The sequence below is a fragment of the Chelonia mydas genome, chromosome 10 (genome assembly GCF_015237465.2).
Source record: "Chelonia mydas isolate rCheMyd1 chromosome 10, rCheMyd1.pri.v2, whole genome shotgun sequence".
In the NCBI taxonomy this organism is placed as follows: domain Eukaryota; kingdom Metazoa; phylum Chordata; order Testudines; family Cheloniidae; genus Chelonia; species Chelonia mydas.
In genome coordinates this window covers 54,075,729-54,096,743 of record NC_051250.2, presented here as the reverse complement: position 1 = coordinate 54,096,743, position 21,015 = coordinate 54,075,729, and the positions used below count along the sequence as shown (strand labels likewise).

At 40.8% G+C, this 21,015-nt stretch overlaps 1 protein-coding gene and 1 long non-coding RNA gene across 3 annotated transcripts in view; one reads left to right on the top strand and one right to left on the bottom strand.

Moving 5' to 3' along the window:
- The window catches only part of MTMR10 (myotubularin related protein 10), a 71,021-nt gene extending 56,360 nt beyond the window's left edge, over positions 1-14,661 (bottom strand). Inside the window, exons 1-2 of one of the 2 annotated variants that reach the window (XM_027827322.3) lie at positions 14,156-14,661; positions 12,694-12,754 (exon numbers count right to left, since the gene is read on the bottom strand). In XM_027827322.3, the coding sequence (XP_027683123.2) occupies positions 12,694-12,754; positions 14,156-14,209 (115 nt within the window). In that variant the 5' untranslated portion in view covers positions 14,210-14,661. The remainder of the gene's footprint in view (positions 1-12,693; positions 12,755-14,155) is intronic. The other variant, XM_007053763.4, reaches the window with a different exon arrangement.
- On the top strand, positions 13,709-20,129 carry LOC114020661. Its single transcript, XR_006284413.1, has 3 exons — positions 13,709-14,167; positions 15,744-15,832; positions 16,096-20,129. It is a non-coding gene; the product is annotated as an uncharacterized LOC114020661 (long non-coding RNA).
- Positions 20,130-21,015: the final 886 nt, after the last annotated feature.

Here is a 21,015-nt window from a genome sequence, read left to right as displayed (position 1 = left end):
ATAACAATGCTCTGGCATGCTCAGCTGACATGGTTATATAGCCAGCATAGTTTAAGCTCATCCACAAAATAGCACATTTCCCAAAATTGTGGGAAATGTGATTCAGAACCATTACCTTGTACTACTCTCTATATGTGTGCAGTGTACTCACAAGTGCATTCAAGAAAATATGGACAAATAACTCTGTGTGTCTTTCACATGTTACTGAACTTTGGGATATCCTCCCGTATAAGAGATCTAGGAAGTAGGACTGGTTAGCTCACTTAGGGCTTGTCTACACTTACCGGGGGATCAACGAGCAGCAATCGATGCATCGGCAGTCACTTTAGTGGGTCTAGTGAAGACCTGCTAAAATCGACCGCAGATTTCTCAATCCGGTGGAGTACAGGAGTCGACGGGAGAGTGGAGTAGGGGGAGCAGGATGGATAAAAATCAATGATTTAATAAATAAATAAATAGGATTTTTTATTTAAATCAGATTTTTTTTGATAAAATGCTTTTTGAGGAAAAAACCTATCTAAAGACCGTTTTAATTAAGATACATTATAGCTCCAAGATATCTCATCATGGAATAGGGATTATAAATTCTAAATCTATAGCAGGGGTAGCCAACCTAAGCCTGAGAAGGAGCTAGAATTTACAAATGTACATTGCCAAAGAGACACAGTAATACATCAGCAGCCCCATCAGCTTCCCCCTGCCACCTCCCAGAGCCTCCCACCTCCCAGTAGCCCCACCGATCAGCACCTCTCCCTCCCTCCCCGCACCTCCCAATCAATGGTTTCGTGGCGTACAGGAGGCTCTGGGACGGAAGGTGAAGGAGCGAGGGCACGGCAAGCTCAGAAGAGGGGGTGGGAAGGAGTGGAGTGGAGACAGGACCTGTGGCAGAGCTAGGGGATTGAGCAGTGAGTACCCCGTGGCACATTGGAAAGTTGACACCTGTAGCTCCAGCCCCAGAATCGGTGCCTATACAAGGAGCCGCATATTAATTTCTGAAGAGTTGCGTGGGGCTCTGAAGCCACAGGTTGGCCACCCCTGTTCTACAGTATGAGACAATATATTCACGTAATGTTTAAGAAAAGTTTTCTAAATGAGTTTCAATAGTTCATGGATTAGGGACCTAATCTTATAGGGATTTGGGGCTTCTGTATAGATTATTTACGTTAATCTTTCTATCTACCCAATGAGACTCAGTGCTCAGTCTGGAAGATACCATCAGAGATGCTTAGTTTTGTAGTTCTCGGACTGTGGATTTGTGTCTCCAAAGATAACATGCTTGTTAACAGCAACAATGTTTTTAAATAAATAAATAATATATAGAGGTAAGAAATAACAGACTCAACCCTATTGTTCCTCTGCAAATTTGTGTACACATAGTCAATCCCTTACCTCTCTCTAAAAGTGCAAAGTTTCAAAAAGTTCAATGAATAGAAGATTGCTGGGGCAGAGTAGATCTGGAGAAGGAGAAGAAATCTGGAGACAGATGTGAGAAGGGAGGGACAGGGAGCAGAAAGAAAAGTGAAACTGTTTGAGCGGCATATTCCAGAAGTCTTGAGGTCTTTCTGAGTGTAGCCTTCATTGATTTGAGATCTACCATACCATTCTCTCACTAGAAGGGAAAACCTATAATAGCAGCAGGCTGTAAAAGAGACCCAGTTTGGGAATATTTTAATGAAGTTCCCTTACCTGTGGGTAAGACAGGCATGCGTGCAAAATGCAAACAATGCAACAAAGAAATGCAAGGTCTGGTTTCCCGAATGAAACAACATCATGAGAAGTGTTCCTTCTCAGGAGGAAGCTGCGTTGAAGATGATGAAAGGAACATGTCTGAACATGCAGGATCTTCAGGTTGGTAAACTTTTTTATTTCATGCTTCTTTCTTAAGGACTGCCTGTTTTCCTTCTGGTCTACTCTTGAATTCTCATGTTTCAGCAAAAAATATAGTTGTTAGTCTATGGTACTATCATTTTAGATACAGTAGTGATAAAAAAATAAATACTTGAAAGAGACAGATCTTCCACCACAATTTCACCTTTAAAGTAGTGCTGAGTGTCAGTGAATGCAATGAGTAATACTAAATGAGCAGTAGAGTAATAATAATAAATAACTGCACTGACTTATTTTGTTTAGGAGAATCCATCCTCAACATACAGGATTCTGAAGACTATCCACCTTCAAGATCACAATCATTTTCCTATAGTTTCAGAGTTATCTGCCAATGATAGTGTTTCAGTCATATCATGTATGTCACATAGCCACAGTATATCACCTGTAGCAAAAAGAAAAAAAAAATCTCCATCATCTAGAAACAACCATAGATAAGTTTGTGATGAGAACCAGCAGATTACAAAAAGAGGTAATTGATGAAAAAATTGCACCGTTTCTTTATGCAACAATCTCTCCTTTCCGAATGATTGAGACCCCACACTTCACTAACATGGCTCAGTCATTAAGACCAGGATACAGTCCACCCAACAGAGCAGATGTTGCAGGCAAATTGCTAGATAAAGTGTATGAAAGAGAAACTGAGCAGTATGCAAAAGGTATAGAGGGTAAAATTGTTAACCTGAGTCTTGATGGGTGGAGCAATGTGCACAATGATCCTGTTGTATGTGTTTATGTGACAACAGAAGAAGGGAATGTCTTCCTTACAGAAACAATTGATACATCAGGAAATGCACACACAGCCTAATACTTACAAGCAGTAAAAGCTATAACAAACTGTGAAAAAAAATTCAAATGTCTAGTACGCAGCTTGGTCACAGACAAATGCTGCAAATGTATCCAAGATGAAAAGAAATTATTTAGAAGAGAGTCCCAAGCTAATAATATACGGTTGCAGTGCTCATTTGATGCACCTCCTAGCCAAAGACTTCAGTGTTCCAGAAATAAAGGCTAATGTTGTTGAAACTGAAAAATACTTCCGTAAAAATCACTTTGCAGGAGCTGCTCTGAAAAGAGTGGGAGGAACCAAGCTAACTCTCCCACAAGATATGCGACGGAACTCAGTAGTGGACTATTTTGAGCACTATATCAAGAACTGGTCTAATCTGATGACAGTTCGTGAACAAAATCGCGAAAAAATAGATGGCACTGTCACAGCCAAAGGTCTCAACATTGGTCTTAAGAGAAATGTTGAACACATGCTGAGTACCCTGACGCCTATTTCTGTAGCCTTGAACAAAATGCAGAGAAATAGCTATTTTATTGTGGACGCTGTTGAAATTTGAAAGGAACTGCGTGAGATCTTAAAAAGAGAAATATGCAATGACAGTGTTAAATTACAAGCATTAAAAAAAAACGACAAGCACTATCTCCATCTCATTTTCTTGCAGATATTCTCAATACTCGGTACCAGGGTCAAACCTTAACTGCTGAAGAGGAGCTGGCTATAACATGGACATGCAGCAATCATCCCTCCATAATAACAATTAGAATAAACTTCAGAGCTAACAGTGAACCATTCAAGAAATACATGTTTGCTGATGATGTTTTAAAGAAAGTCACACCAGCGGACTGGTGGAAGTCACTTAAGTACTTGGATTCAGAGACTGCTGAAGTGATAATCTCTCTTTTAACAGCAGTAGCGTCTTCTGCCAATGCAGAAAGAATATTTTCTTCGTTTGGACTAATTCATTCCAAATTGAGAAATCGTTTGGGACCAGAAAAAGCAGGAAAGCTTGTTTTTCTTTTCCAGATTATGAACAAACAGGAAAATGAAGGTGAAGATGACTCAGTTAGCTGCAGAAGCCAATATTTTAAGTTTCTCATGCTGACCAGGCTGACAGTCTATTTAATTTTTTTTAAAAAAAATCTCATTTAACTATTTTAGTTAAAAACAATTTTAACAAAAACAAACCTGATTTTAAAAAACTTGACTGTTTAACTAAATTCAAAAATTCATATGCTTGTTTTGTTAAAATATTCTATGTTTGCTGTTGAAGAAAAAAATCCAGAACACATAACGTTGTTGTTTTAGTTAAATAAAACAATTTAAATGTCTGTCTGGTAATGTTCTCCTCCTAATACAGCATGGCAAGAAAATCTTCCAAATGTTTATGATTAACTTGTTGAATTGGAGATAGTTCACCTCCAAATGACTTCATGAATATCTATTTCAATTACCTTTGGTAAATGAAATAACCAAACAATCATTCATTTTCTGATATTGCTGTAAAACTAATCTGAAAAATTTGCAAAATAAATCACTTTAAAAATGTATAGTGTGTACCTTCTAAAAATGAAACCTACATCTATATCTTGAGTTGTGAAGAATATGTATTAAGGTTATAACAACCAACAAGAATGCACTTTTATGTAGAAATCCATGATTAAATCAAGTCTTCTTGAATCAAATCCACCCTGATAAATATATCAGAGGGATAAATACCGGAGAGGGAGAGGAATTATTTAAGCTCAGTACCAATGTGGACACAAGAACAAATGGATATAAACTGGTCATTGGGAAGTTTAGACTTGAAATTAGACAAAAGTTTCTAACCATCAGAGGAGTGAAGATTTGGAATAGACTTCCAAGGGAAGCAGTGGGGGTAAAAGACCTATCTGGCTTTAAGATTAAACTCGATAAGTTTATGGAGGAGATGGTACGATGGGATAATATGATTTTGGCAATTAATTGATCTTTAAATATTTATGGTAAATAGGCCCAATGGCCTGTGATGGGATGTTAGATGGGGTGGGATCTGAGTTACTACAGAGAATTCTTTCCTGGGTATCTGGCTGGTGAATCTTGCCCATATGCTCAAGGTTCAGCTGATCGCCATATTTGGGGTCGGGAAGGAATTTTCCTCCAGGGCAGATTGGAAGAGGCCCTGGAGGTTTTTCGCCTTCCTCTGTAGCATGGGGCGCGGGTCACTTGCTGGTGGATTCTCTGCTCCTTGAAGTCTTTAAACCACTATTTGAGGACTTCAATAGCTCAGACATAGGTGAGAGGTTTTTCACAGGAGTGGGTGGGTGAGAGATTCTGTGGCCTGCGTTGTGCAGGAGGTCAGACTAGATGATCATAATGGTCCCTTCTGACCTTAATATCTGTGAATCTGAGGGGGAGCTGATGGGAGAGTGTCTCCCGTCGAAATCGCTTAGTGTGGACCCTGTGGTAAGTAGATCTAAGCCCTGGTCTACGCTATGAGGTTAGGTTGAATTTAGCTGCGTTAGGTTGATTTTATAAGTGATGCGTCTACACAACCAGCCCTGTTCCGTCGACCTACAGGGCTCTTAAAATCGACTGCTGTACTCCTACCCAGCAAGGGGAGTAGTGCTAAAATCAACCTTGCTAGGTTGAATTCGGGGTAGTGCAGATGCAATTCGACGATATTGGCCTCCAGGAGTTCTCTCAGAGTGCTCCAAATCTGACCACTCTGGACAGCACTTTCAACTCCAATGCACTAGCCAGGTACACAGGAAAAGCCCTGGGGAAATGGTGAATTTCATTTCCTGTTTGGTTAGCGTAGCGAGCTCAGCAGCACAGGTGCCCATGCAGTCCCAGAACCACAAATGAGCTCCAGCATAGACTGAACGAGAGACACTGTATCTGATTGCTATATGGGGAGAAGAATCTGTGCAGGTTGAACTCTGATCAAAAAGAAGAGATGCTTATATGCCAAAATCTCACAGGGCATGGTGGAGAGAGGCTTCAACAGGGACAAACAGCAGTGCCGCGTAAAAGTTAAGGAGCTCAGGCAAGCCTACCAAAAGACAAAGGAGGCAAACGGTCACTCCAGGTCAGAGCCCCAGACATGCTGCTTCTATGATCAGCTGCATGGCATTCTGGGGGGGACCCTACCACTACCCCACCACTGTCCATGGACACCTGCAAGGGGGGAGTCTCACGCAACAGGGAGGAGGATTTTGTGGAAGAGGAAGAGGAGGAGGACGAGAAGAAGAATGCACAGCAGGCAAGCGAAGAATCCATTCTCCCTGGCAGCCAGGACCTTTTCATCATCCTGGAGCCAATACCCTCCCAAGGCAGGTTCCCAGACCCTGAAGCCAGAGAAGGCACCTCTGATGAGTGCACATTTGTAACTACACTACAGGGTTTAAAAGCAATTGTGTTTAATGTTTGATTTGCCCTGAAGAATCGGGGTGCATTCGCGGCCAGTACAGCTACTGGAAAAGTCTGTTAACATGTCTGGGGGTGGAGTGGGAATCCTCCAGTGACATGTCCATGAAGCTCTCCTGGAGGTACTCTGACCAGCCTGACCAGTGGAGCTACTGAAAGTGGTGTTAAGCTAATGTGAATTAACTTCCTGCTGCCCCATGCAGTCCCTTGCTTGTCCTGCCCTATGCTCACTCCCATCGAAGTTACTATGCTTCTGAGACTTTTCTAAGCTCTGCAAAGCAGATGTGGGTGGGGACAGGAAAACACAAGTCAGAAAATGGTTGGTTGTGGATGGGAATCTTAGAGTTATCCTTGGAGGACTGTACATTTGCTCACAACCCCTACACCTTCACTGTCCTGGGTGGTGGAGATCTTTAGCCCTGAGCGGCCTGCCTTCCCCCATACAGCAATTTAATTTCAAAATGTCAGCTAGTTCTGGGAGCTGTGGATTTCTTCAATTTCATCAGTTTTCACTTAGATGGTGGAATCCCACCCTAGCTTTGAAGTCAGAAGGCTCTGGTTCACATGACTCCCCAGTGTTCCAGCACTGCCATGATCCTTGATTCAGCATCCAATAGAGGAGTAGAGATAAGAAGCTGTATAGACATAAATAGCAACTGCTGGGCAGAACACTTGTAATCTGCTCTCCTTTTCACAGCAAGAGCTTGGCTGAATCACGAAGGTATTCAGGGTTCCACGCCAAGGAGTAGGAATGGGTTTCAGAAATGTTCCTTAATTTATTGAAACTATAAAGACAAGTCATTCCCTTGAAATGGAAGATTTAAGACTTCCACTGGACAGAGGCATGAAAAAAGCCACACATGTTTTGTGAACTTTCAGATTCCAGTTTCTCCCATTGACGTGCTGTGCGTCTTTGTGCAAGTCACTACTTCTTATCCGGACTTCAATTTTCTCATCTGAAAAGTTGGGATAACTAATCTTACCCCCTTTTTATAAAGCATTATGAGATGTGCAGATAACAGAGCTATGCAAGCGGTAAGTACATATGTTCACCATTTGGATAGACCATAGTGCTGGGTTTAAGATGTCACTTTACCGCTTGTAAAAACAAAAAAGAACCTTGGTTTTCATTAAGTACTCCTCCAGGAAGCACAACTTGGATACTATAATTTCAAAAGTTATTAGGAATGATATGGTCTACAAAAGCTGGATTTTAAATCTTCATCTATACAGTATTTTTAATTTTACTGTTAGGAAGTGGAGTCACAAATGGAAGGTGAACAAATAGCACAGGGATATGTATCAGTTTTCCTACATCCTGGCTAAACACTATACCGTGATTTAGACTTTAAACAAAATTCAGAACAGAGTATGTGCGAGCAGAACAAAAGGTCCTGGGTATGAACAACATGAAACAAAACTGTTTTTAAAAACTCCACTGAGGTCTATTGTCAAGTTGCATGTTCTGTTGCACAGCGTGGTTAGCAATTCATCTAAACACAAGACAGCTGGAATATAATTAAGGACACATTCTGTATACTATACAATTTTGAAAATGCTTAGGACAATGTCTCAAATGCTATAGAACTTTTCAGTGGAACAGCAACTGGTGTAATCAATTCCCTGAAGACTGCTTGTAAGCAGAAAACTTACATACAAGATTTACTCTAATATACAATTTGTAGAATCTTTAATCATAACTACAACTCCCCAAAAGTAAGCCAGCTAGTATTCTATTAACTAGGTAGGTCACACTGGGGTAGGGTGGGGGTGTATGCCAGACTACTTTGCTTATTAGAAATATGTTTAAAATGTAACCTGTTCAGATCAATAAACAACTATAATAAAACAAAAGAGGAGAAACTATTGCTGAGGCCAGTGTTCCAAACAACTGTGGCAAGCATTCTTGATCAGGAAACAGGACTGGAAGAACACAGAAGAAGGTAAAAGAAAACAGATTTTAATTCTGAATATAATTACATATAAAGAAACTTTCAAACTTAATTTGAGAATGAAAATACTCTGAGGCCATAAAATGATTAGTTTTTCACGGTCTACTATTACAGTCCCAGTACTGACAGCAATTCTGATTTTAAATGCAAGACTCGTGATATTTGCTCTTCTTTTCTTAGCTCCCCACCTCCCTGGAGTCATGCGATTACACTAGATTCTGAGTTTTCATTTAAAAAAACAAAAAAGGTAAGCCTCCTGGTGGCAGAGAAAAAGATTGAAAACATGAACCCTAAAGACTCAATTTATTCTTAATAACATCCCGGGATTTTTGAATGCTTGGGGTTGGCAATACTGTAGTCCAGTCTCAGCACTCCACCTGCAGCCTCCACCCCCTTTCAAACACAAAACTAAACTTAGAAGACAGCATGATGAGTATTTCACCAAACTTCTAGCTTTGGAGTCTAGTTTCTACGAACTCAATTGCTTTCTCAAAAAGCACTATATTTTAGGAATTAACAGTTTGAGACACCAGCTATTTGCAGTTGTCAGCATTACTAAAATTAATAATTACCCTAATTTACAGAGTTTCATCTCAAAGGATTATAAAACTATTTAGTAACTATATATCAGCCTTCAGCCCCTGAAGTTTAGCTCCACTGGGGTAATATATGGTGGCTTTTTTAACAGCATAGGCAACATTATACAACAATTATTGTCAGGGAATCAAGAATACCATATTCAGTTAATTGCAAGGGGAAGACACGTAAAGCAGAATGTAATTAAATAAACTGAAATTTGGACAGAAACTTGGCTTTCTGTCTCATTGAGAAGTCAACACCTATGGCACCACAGTGTGTGTGTTTATAGACTTTTCTATGGCATGAACTATCTTCAGACATGCACTCAAGCACATGCTTAGACTTAACAGAGGTAGTCCCATAGAAGTCATTTAATTTATCCTGTGAAATTCTGAATTACTATCCACCCCATTTTATGGACTGGAACCAGGCATACAAAATGAAGCAGTTTGCCCAAGGTTACACAGGAAAATTGTGGAAGAATGGAACTCAGACCTCCCGAGTTCCAGCTTAGTGTCTTAACCACAACACTGCACTTCTGCCCTCATCATGCTGGAGCACTAATTTGAATTAACTCACCTCTCAGACCAATTACAGAACAGCTCTAACTGGTATAAGTGATTTCCTGAACAAATGCTCCTAATGCAGAAGAATGGTGACCTCAGGAACGAATGGCGGTAATGGGAATGAGCGGGCAAAATACTCAACAATTCAGAGTACACAAAGCCTATCCCCTCTTGGGGAAAAAAAACAACCTGAATTTGTCCTTAAAAAACAAACCAACCCTATACTTTGGTTGTTTGCTACTGTAATGTAAAATATTGAATAGCATAAAGACTGTTTAACTGTTTTCTACAGATAAACAACAGTCTTCGCTGTTTGCAAAGTACCTAAGTTTTATAAGCCCCAGAACAATATCCCATCCTTTTTTTTTTAAATAAGATGATGCAGTCAATCAATAATTACTCATTCAGATAAAAATAAAATACTGAACTCTAACCAAAAAGATTCCCCCCCTCACACTTTCTGCACACTAAACTTTATCTCAATACACAACAGGATTGCTGTATTTAATACTGCTTGATGATTAACAACAGTCAAATGCCAGGTAGTAAGTAGTTGAAATAATTAACGTAAACACAGTTACTTATTAATTCTCTTGTTCACTTTGAGGGTTGTAATGTCTAAGTCAACTTAAACAGCTGATTACATACAACCACAGAAATGAAGGGCTGGAAGAGACCTTGAGAAGTCATCTAATCCAACCCCCTGTGCTATGGCAGGACCAAGTAAATCTAGAACATCCCTGACAGGTGTTTCTCCAACTTGTTTTTAAAAGCTTCCAATGATGGGGACTCCACGACCTCCCTTGGAAGCCTATTCCAGAGTTTAACTAGTCTTAGGTTAGAAAGTTTTTTGTAATAATCTAACCTAAATCTCCCTCACTGCAGCTTAAGCCCATCATTTCTTGTCCTATCTTCCCTGGACACAGAGAACAATTGATCACCATCCTCTTTATAACAGCCCTTAACATACTGGAAGATTTATCAGGTTGCCCCTCAATCTTCTTTTCTCAAGACTAAATATGGCAACCTTTTGTAACTTTTCCTCATAGGTCAGGTTTTCTAAACCTTTTATCATTTTTGTTGCTCTCCTCTGTATTCCTTCCAATTTATCCACATCTTTCCTAAATTGTGGTGCCCAGAATTGGACACAGTCCTCCAGCTGAGGCCTGATCAGTCCCGAGTTGGGTAGGACAATTACTGCTTGTGTCTTACATACAACACTCCTGTTAATACACCCCAGCTGTCTTTGCAGCTGCATCATACTGATACATTGTGAAAAGAGTGGTCACTTTGGATGGGCTATTACCAGCAAGAGAGTGAGTTTGTCTGTGGGGGGGCGGAGGGTGAGAAAACCTGGATTTGTGCTGGAAATGGCCCATCTTGATGATCACTTTAGATAAGCTATTACCAGCAGGGGAGTGGGGCGGGAGGAGGTATTGTTTCATGGTGTCTGTGTATATAATAATGATATTCTGCAATTTCCACAGTATGCATCCGATGAAGTGAGCTGTAGCTCACGAAAGCTCATGCTCAAATAAATTGGTTAGTCTCTAAGGTGCCACAAGTACTCCTTTTCTTTTTGCGAATACAGACTAACACGGCTGTTACTCTGAAACCTATCATACTGATGACTCATATTCAGTCATCCTTTTCAGAAGTACTATTACCTAGACAATTATCCCTCATTTTGTAGTTGTGCATTTGATTTTTCCTTCTTAAGTGAAGTACTTTGCACTTCTCTGTTTTGAATTTCATCTTGTTAAATTCAGACCAATTCTCCAATTTGTCAAAGTTATTTTGAATTTTAAACCTGGCCGCCAAAATGCTTGCAAACCCTCCCAACCCAGTGTCATCTGAAGATTTTATAAGAATACTCTCTATTCCATTATCCAACTCACTAATGGAAATATTGACTAATACTGATCCCAGCACTGACCCCTGCGAGACCCCACTAGATATGCCCTCCCAATTTGACAGCAAACCATGCCTAACTACTCCGAGTATGGTCTTTCAACCAGTTGTGCACCCACCTTATAATAATTTCATCTAGGCCACATTTCTAGTTTGCTTATGAGACTGTCATGCAGAACTGTATCAAAAGCCTTATTAAAATCAAGATATATCATGACTACTGCTTCCGCACTATCCACTAGGTTGGTAATCCTATCAAAGAAAGAAATTAAATTGGTGTGGCATGATTTTTTCTTTACAAATCCATGCTAACTATTCCTTATAATCCCATTATCCTCCAAGTCCTTACAAACTGACTGTTTAATAATTTGCTCCAGTATCTTTCAGGTATTGAAATCAGTCTGATAGGTCTATAATTCTCTGGGTCCTTCTCCCTCCCCTTTTTAAAGATAGGTACTATGTTTGCCCTTCTGCCATCTTTAGGGAACTCTACTGTCCTCCAAGAGTTCAAAGATAATTACTAATGGCTCCAAGATTGCTTCAGCTAGTTCCTTAAGTACGCTAGGATGAATTTCATCAGGCCCCGCTGACTCGAATACATCTAATTATTCTTTAACCATGATAACAATGTCCCACTAAAATAAGTGATACTTTAGGTCATCTATTTTTCTTATCTGTATTTAAATATATATGCTTAGATCTGTTCTAGCAAAAATACTTCCACAAAATCCAAGCAATGTTTTCAATCGACCACCATACTTATTGCTCTTATTGCTTAGTAAGGAACAGTTTGTGATTCAAATAACATCTCTAGTATAGTAGGCTGATGGAATTTTTAATGTCAGAACAAGATTTTATAATTTCATGTTTCTCTGAGACAATATAGCTAAATCAGATGTTTTATTTTCTTAATAAAGAGGTGGTACAAACAGTGGGACATCTTGGATTCTGATATAAACTACTGATTATACAGAATGATAAAAAGCTAGTCCTTCCTCCTTCCATCACACTCTCTTGAAACAGTACTATGCATTAGTATTTCAAACTATTTTACAGGTTCACAAAGCTTAGAATCAGATACTGGATATTCAGTAAGAGAAAAAGAATGAAGGCTTTAACACAGAGCTCCAACCCAGGTCACACAGGCAGGGCTAACCAGAGGCGCAACGGTCTGCCCATGTGTATCCAACTGCAAAATTGGAGCCTAAATCTGGTGATCCAAAGAGAAAAACCCCTAAACACTGTGTCACAAAGGATATCAAAATACAGTGCTTACCTGTTGCAGATAAGCAATAACAAGGCATTAACTTTACAAAACTGTAACAAAATGAACACCTACCTATGTTTAGTTTCAAGAGTTATCGAAACAAAATTAGAAAATCTCGCACAGATAAGAGTCAGTAGATTTTCTTACTGAGTTACAAGCTGCACTCCCTTAATTACTACTTTAAGGGTAAATTAAAAGTTATTAATTACTGGTCAAACAGTAGAGAAAAATAGAGTTACGTGCACGCTATTAATCTTACAAATACTACCAGAGTGAATAGAAGGCACTAAAAAAAACAGCCCGATGTAGACCTCTGACAAATCCTTGATTAATATTTACCTGGCAAAAGTACTGGTTCCAGTTTTTTAATCTTGGGCTCTGGGGTTATTTTGTCTTCAACCTGAAACACAACAGCAACACCACAAAAAAGTAAAATACTTATAAAATTAAAGATGTACATAGATTTTCTGATCTTCTCGGGGCCACTTTTTTAGTCTAAAAGTTTTTGAGTCCTAAGGTTCAGGTCCCGATTCTGCAGAGATTTACACACATGTTTATGCTACACTTCAATGGACTTACATAGACTTTAATGGAACTACTCATCGTGTGTAAACTTAAGCACATGATTAAATCTAGTCTTTGGGGTTCCAGTAAGAGCCTGTCTGGAGAGGCCCTAAATTGCTGGTCCTGCAATAAGATCTATGCATGTGCCTGCGCAGACTCCCAGTGATTTAAATGAGGTTCTACACAAGTGTAAGCATCTATCTATAAGATCAAGGCCTAAATTTGATTATTTTTAAAGGCATCTTATAAACAATTTTATGTTTAAATTCTAGACCTTAAAAAAAAAATACCCAATCCTTATCATTAGTTTAAGCAGCTACAGAAAACCTCAGTTGACACAATGTAACTGTTTACATTTGCCATAGAGACAAGGATGCCCTTCCCAGAAAAAAAAAAAAACAAAAAAAAAAAAAACATTTTTCATTGTCATTTCTACTTTACTGAAAAAATGTGAAAAGATATCCAGTTTTCTATATTTGGCCATACGTATTAATATGACAGCGCATCCAACTTTTTAACTAGTAAGCCACACCCATAAATCTAGATTTAAAAATCACTCCTTGTTTAGTGCACTCCAAAAACTCACACTGAAGTTTAGAACCTTTTCATAATAGTTTTACTGAAACACACCATTTTCTAGTTTTATTGTCAGTTTTTGATTTCAAGTTAGTGACAATAAGTTTAATGAGTACTGCAGCAGCTTAAATATTTGCATATAAGGAACAAGCACTTATGTTCCAACATTTGACTAGTGCCAAAACCAGGTTCTAGCACGTAGTCACTGTAGAAAGGAAAGTCGTTCACATACAGCTAAAGTTAGTACAAGCCATCCAAACTTTTCTTAGGTTGACAAACTTTAACTAGATCATGATTGTGTTTTGGTTAAAAAGTTGTTGCTTGTCTGTAGTCGCAACATAAATGAATCTACATAGAGTCTGTGCCTGATTGGGAAGACAGACCTAGACAAAAACCGGCCAATGCCAGGGTTGCTGCTGCCTTCGCTCGCGGGGCGCTACCCAAGGAAAGTTTTCCCCGCACAGCCGAAGAGGAGTCTGGCTCACGCGCAGGTGCTATTTAAACACCGCCGAGAGCCATTACCGGGCTGATCAGTGTTGCTGAGGAGAAGGAGGGAAGCCCTGTGCGAAGCTCGGGGGAAGGCACCCCGAGGAGACCCGTCCTTTGCCCGCAGCTCTAGCGCCCTACGCCGTGGGGGGGAATGGACAGAAAGGCCAGTTACCTGCGGTAGAAGGTAGGACTTGAAGGTGGGTTTGGCTGGCTTGAGCGAAAACATTGCGGCTGCCCCCGGCAACCCCCGCAGGAGGCTGCTCCCCGGGTGAGGCAAACAGCGGGGTGAGCCCCCAGTCCTGCCCGAGCCCGGCGGGGTCCGAGCCCTCGAGCCCCCCCCGGCCCAGGGCTGCAGGTTCCCGGCGCTCTGGAGTTACGAGGCGGCACTGCGCCCCCGTTCCCAAGGGAGGAGTCAGCCGGCTGGGCAGGTCCGGCCTGCGGCGGCCCCGGCCCCTCATGGAGCCCGCGTCAGCCCCGCTGCTCCCGCCCCTGCGGGCCGGCGTGGGGGCGGGGGCGTGTGAGGGGAGCCTCTCCGCCCTAGCAGCTCCCTGCCCCCGGCAGCAGGAGGCGGCGGCCTTGCTGGGCCCCGCAGGCTGGGGCCTGGGCGGCCATGTTGGAGGCGAGGCTGAGTCTGTACGGCAGCGCGGAGGGGCCAAGCGGCCGCCCCCAGAGGCATTCCCCTCCCCCAGCCGCTTTCCCAAGCCCCTTCCCCTGCTACGTGTGTGTCCCCACCCCCGCCCCGCAGGACAGGCGGGGCCGTTCCGGGGCCATCTGCCAAGCAGCAGCCCCGAGCGGGACCTCGGTGATCTCCCCGCTTTCCCCGGGGCTTGGCTCTGCACAGCCTCAGCCTTGCCAGCCCCAGGGAGGGGGGAGCAGCCTCCCTCCCTCGGCTGGCCCCTAGGGCTGTGGCTGCTGCTGTAGCTTTCAATTTACAAGCCTGATTTTGCCCCTCCTCCTTGGACAAGGTCCGTTCTGCTCCAGCAACCACATAGCGTGGGGGTTTTGTTCAGGCACGCACGTTTTGAGGCTAACTAGAAAGCTGCTTTTGAGATATCCGGCCCGTGAGTCCCCAGAGCTGGCTTCTGGCCTGAGACGACAGGCTTCTGCAGGGTTTCAGGCCTGGTTTCAAAATCTCAGGCCATTGGGTGTGGCTATGGACCTCATGGCTGCAGCACCACAGCTGTGATAGTGGCATCCAATAGGCTACAGCAAAGGCAGCTTTTGGCAGCTGGAATCCCACTGTTGTCAAAAGTTACTTTGTCAGGGATAGCTTACTTTCAAGATTTCAAACAAACAATAAAATATATATGTAACACCATATGTAATATTTGTTTGACTGGGTAAACTGTGTGTGTGGTACGTGCATTCGTTCCAGAAGAAAACCTCAGGCTTTTCCATTCCTTGTCATAGGCAGCTATGGGTGTACTTACATCACTTTTGGAAAACTTTAATGCCCCTTCCCCCCACCCCCCATTCCCTTCTCATGCTATCTTACTTACCAGGATCAAAGAGAAATCTGAAACAAGAATGTAACAGCTAGCTACTCTATCCCTCAGTGGGAGAAGAATCAGACTCTCTGGCCATATTCTAATTCTATTCCCATTAGGTGTGTTGAATTAAATCCATAGGACTACTCAAGGAGTAAGGAACTAGCCACTGAGTAAGAGTGGCACAATCTGGCTCTATGAATGTTTTGTTTACTCCTGTATTTTGACTCTGTGAGGGTATTTCAAGGTCACTTCCTCAAGTTTCTTTTTCAGATGCTAGGATCAGTTCCAGCACAACTATGAAACAGATGAAGAATTTAGGAAAATAATTAATTCCTACAGAGAATACTTTATGTAGCACGGTGAGCCTAACCTATACCCTATTTCCTTGTCAGCCAAATAATTTTGTAGAAAAATATTTCTTAACATTAAACACTTTAGTACTTTATAGCAATAGCTGTCTGTATTTGTATTTATTAAAATTACAAAAATAAAGTACCTGATTTGTCTGTTAACATAGCACACAGTAATATTTAGTTGTACAGTGCAACATTTTCAGAGGGCTGAAAAACCATTACCTATTTAATCCACATCTTCTATTAAGTGAGTATTGTATCCATTTCAGATAATGAAAATGAGAGAGAGAGAGAGAGAGATCCACACAGCATGGAGGCAGCAAAGCCAGGAAAAAAAGTTTTTGGTTTGCAATCAGCTGCTCATTCTGTCAAATTCTTGTCTCTTTGCACTTGGCTGTGAGCAAATATGATAAATACAATCATTTTGATGTCTAATAGAATAATCCTGACTAGAGCATTCAGCATAGTTGCTGCATCACTTGGAAAGGGACGCGCCAATGAAAGCTCAACACCAGTTCTGGCTGAAAAAGGTTAAATGATGGTCTGGCATGATTATTTGTTATACTGCCAGGCTTTACACACTATGAATTGATTGAAATAACTTCTGGATTAACTGCTTCCCCCATCACCTCCTCAACCAACAATCTGAATTTTGTCAACTGGAAAAAGTATTGTGGTCTCTCACATATTCTGTATTTTTTTTTAAACACAAAGTTGTACAAAATCTTAAGTGAAATAGAGATCATTGATGGTTTATAGCCATGGCCCTATGAAAGAGTAAACATGAACACTCACATCGAAGTATAAGGTACCTCAATAGTCTGTAACATAACAAGGGGTAGAATTATCTTCCTCATAGGTGTGTACCACACCCAGTTCCTCTGGTGGTGCTCATGTTGCTAGTTACTTTGGAGCTAATAGTTTGGAAGGAGCACTGGGAGAGAATCTTAAGCATTACCTTGGTAGCTACCCTTATGTTTTTCTGTTGGGGTGGGTGTATGGAGTTTGTTCACAAAGGCCTGCCCCAAAACCTACAAGAGACTAGAGCCATCTGTATGGAAACCCTATAACTCTAGCCTACAGTGCGGCTCCAGGAATTTTTCTCCTGCCTGTGTCTGTCCATTTGGGATGATTGGAGCTATGTAGAAAATATAATGTTGTCCCAGGCTAGCCGTACTATCTTTTCTCCTCAAATTCAGCAAGGCTAGATGGGAAAGAATGTGTCGTTATCTGTCCTGGCCCTTAATTCATCCATACCCCCCGTTTGCCTGTCTCTAATCCTTTTCTCTATGTAACCCCACACTTAGAGTGCCCTTTGCCGGGCACAAAGGAGAGATGGTGCCAGGGAGATGGCTGATGCTCTTCGGTACAGGATCTGTGGGAGCTCTGTGCATCGAGAGTCATTTTAGCACTCCGGAGCTGGGAAGGACAATCCAGGCCTTTATTTTTAATGCTCCAGTAGAGGGGCTGAATATTCAAGTTGTCATAAATGAGTTTCCTATCCTGCTTTAACAATGAGTGAACAATCATTACTGTTTACTATTGAAGCAAAAGGTTAAGGAAAAGCTGGTGTAATTTTACCTTACACAGCTAAATATCTCTGTATAGCTTTCTGTACTTACATTTTCTTCATAATATCCCTTTATTAATAAAGAAATCAATATACAGTTTCAAACTAACAAAATCAACAGTTTTAGAAATACTTGCTAGTGTTACAGTAGCCCTAGTCAATAGCCCTGATTCAAGAAATATACTTAGGCAGGAAGGGTGCTTAAAGAAGTGAAGTACATAGGTTTTAGGCATGTACTTAATTTTAAAAAGATATGCATACACTTAAGTGCTTTCCTGAATCGGAACCACTGAATGGTAGTGTTATTCCTCAATGAACCCTGACAGCTTATACTTTCCACAAGAGGTTTGATGATGGAAAATTAAGCAAACACTTATGCACATTTTAAAAAAACACCACTTTACTCCTGTGAGAAATATCTTTGAAGTTGGCCTGCGAAGTGTGATAGGATTTAGTTGTCATGGGTAATTTCCTAGTTAGTTGTAATCCAAAGGGGATTGAGATCACTAAATCCGCAAGCAGCATTCTGTCTTTAGCTAAAATCATAGGCCAAAAGAAAAAAATGGGCTGCCTGTGATTTTCTGAGGTAGATTTTATGCAATAGTTGAGCTGTATTTCTAATATACAGGACCTTCCTCCACAATGCTGTGGAGTATTTAAAAAGTTTTGCAGTAGTACTGTATAATATATAGAATTTGGGCACAGAGGGAGATGAATATAGAACTCATGTATTAACATGTGGGAGCACAAAATATATTTTGCTCAAACAGCTCTGTACTGCAATGTACTGCACATGTTGGCCCTGATCCAGCAAGCATGTGCTTAAACATTGAAATTATGGGCCTGTTCACAGGCTTAAAGCTAAGCATGTGCTTTGTAGGCTCAGGGTTAGAGTGCTGAGAAACTTATAGGCTCAAGTCCATTAAGGACTTGTCTATACAGGGAAATTTACTGATATAATTCTATTGGTATAACTTCCCCTATGGACACGCTTTTTCCAGTTTAGCGTATGCTACTGCCAAAGCAACACAGTAAAGCAGAAAGACATTCTTATTCCAGAGTAAGTGTGTCTACATGGGGATTTATACTGGTATAGTATAAATACACTTGTATAATTATGCCAGTAACTTTCCATGTAGACAAACCGTAAAAATGATTGTGGACTGGGTTGGAATGGCAATTGGGTGTTACGCAGTAAAATGTAACTGGTTGTCATTTGGCTGTAGTCCCCACAGTCACAAAGGGGAAACACAAAGCCCACAACGGGGGGGGGGGGAGTGAGATCCTGCCTTCTTTACTGTACTTGTTAACCTGTCGCTCTTTGTTTTCATGGAGGAATTTACCTTCCTTAGTGCTTAAAGCTAAGGACTAGGAGTCAGGGTTCCTGCTCCTGACTGGACTTGGCCCTGATCCAAAGTCCATTGAAGTCAACTGAATTGATCTTAATGGGGTTAGAATCAGGATCTTTGACCCCAGCCTCAACCTGGCTTTACTTTTTGTGCTTGCAGTTATCTGTGAGCACAATTTACGTTACTGAGCCATCTTTGTACTTTGTGTACCCACAAATCCAAAAGGTCAAGTGACATGGAAAAGCGAGGTTAACTTTTTATTTTTAAATTGTCTCGTAATCTCTGTATACCTATACAATAAGAATATATTATTGCCCTTTTTTTGACCCAACTGCCTAGTCAAAGTTTTGGGCCCTGAAAATGTTTCAGTTGGAAGCAGAAATTGATGACAGCGTCTGTTATTTTCTTTGATGCAATCTTGTTTATTTACAAGGAATACAGGACAAAGAAAAACAAACAGAGGGCTAGCTTATTTGCTTACAGTCTCAAGCCTCTTAGATAGCACCAGACCCAGAACCTTCCTCAAGGCTTCGCCACGGTCACACTGTGCTTGGCTTTCTTCCTTCCTCTGAGTCTTCATTTTTGTCTGCTCTGCCTCCCCCTTTTGCCTCAAAGACCCCCAACCCAGACAGTACAATACTCAGCAAAACCCTGCTGCCCTCTCAATGCAAAACTCTTGGGTAGGTTCACAACCCCTTTTGTCTTAGGTGGTGGGTTTTTGATTAACTTGTCCTGATAGTCATGTTAAGTGATGCTAAAGAGGCTTGACGATCCATGCGCTTACCAGTACCTCTCAGCATAAAAATATATGTGCCTTCAGAACTTGGGTGCTGAATGTATTAATAAAATGTTACAAAGAAGAAACCTAATTACAGCTCTGGAAAATATTTCTGTTTAATGGACAATTGTATTTTTCTGTACATTGTAAAAAGCTACAAACTGCAGATTGTGGTTTTGTGTCTGTTTCTGGTTTGGAGTTTGATTTAATTTGTTCTCATACAGCTCCTATCATGCATGAGCCTTTTGGGAAAATGTGCATCTTTTCCTGCTTTTTAGCAAGCACTGGCAGACTCCTCTTTTGGTGAAGTCTGTCTCCTCCTTTTTTGCTTTGAACCTTTTGCTGAGATTCATATCTGGGGATGGTGCAAATTGTAAGATATGCAAAGAATAACTTCCAAGGCAGCACAACTTCAGTGAGTTTGGCCATGAGGACTACATTTTGTCTCACCCAGTACAAGCTGTCATGAAGATCCTTGTTCTAGGTTAGGCTGCAGTAACCTACAGAATGCAAATAGCTTGAGTTTAACCACCAGATGAAGAACTCTACTGATAAGTGGTGTCAGCCAGATGTTAGAGCAGACTTAGCCAAATGGACAAATAAGGAGCAATGGGAAAAAATGAGAAACAGTTTTTACTCATGTTTTGTCTTTCATCCTTTATGTGAAAATGCAAAGTATTTAAAGGTTTCACGGTTTGTCACACTCGATTTTGGAAGCGTGTGTTTAAAAAAAAAAAAAAACCCCAAACAAAAAACCCACTTCTGATAGTGCCTGTGGTGGTTATCAGGAAAGCCAGAAGCTGAATATTCAGATTGTTTAGCTGGCAAACATATGGATGCTATGGGAATAATCATGTGATCATCCAGTATATGAACTTGGCATCTGCATGGAAAGTCATCCTTTAAAAACTGGAAAGGCTGTGTCTCAGTTTGGGGTTTCTGATGATAGTAAGAGCCAGTCAACCATCAGAAAAGACACAGCAGATAGAGATGAAACTTCCAGGTATTCAGGGTGCAGACCTATGACTTATCTGCATAACTCAGCCAATGATAAATGGTGTGTATTCAGTCATTCTGATTGACTGACTGGTTTTTATGGATTTGGATGTATTATTAAAGGGTTATTATTAACTATTACTATTACATTTATTTTTAATTGTTTGTGCTGTTTGTTTACTCATCCCCGCCCCAATCAAGCTGGAACAGAGATAACATACCAGTTGCTTTCATGTTTTCATTCTTATGCATTATAGTGTAATGTTTGGGTTGCAAACTACACATTCAATTACAAAAATTCATTTAATTTATTATCATAGTTCTAATTTTAGTTTTACTTCTAAGAAAACCTAAGTTGGGTGCCTAAAAGTATTCAGATCCACAGGTAATTAGCTGCCAAGCTAATCACTAATATTTGGCAACTGTTAACCTATTTTACATAAGGTAAGTAAACAGTTTTGGCCTGTATACTGCCATTGTTCTGTATCAGAGCTCA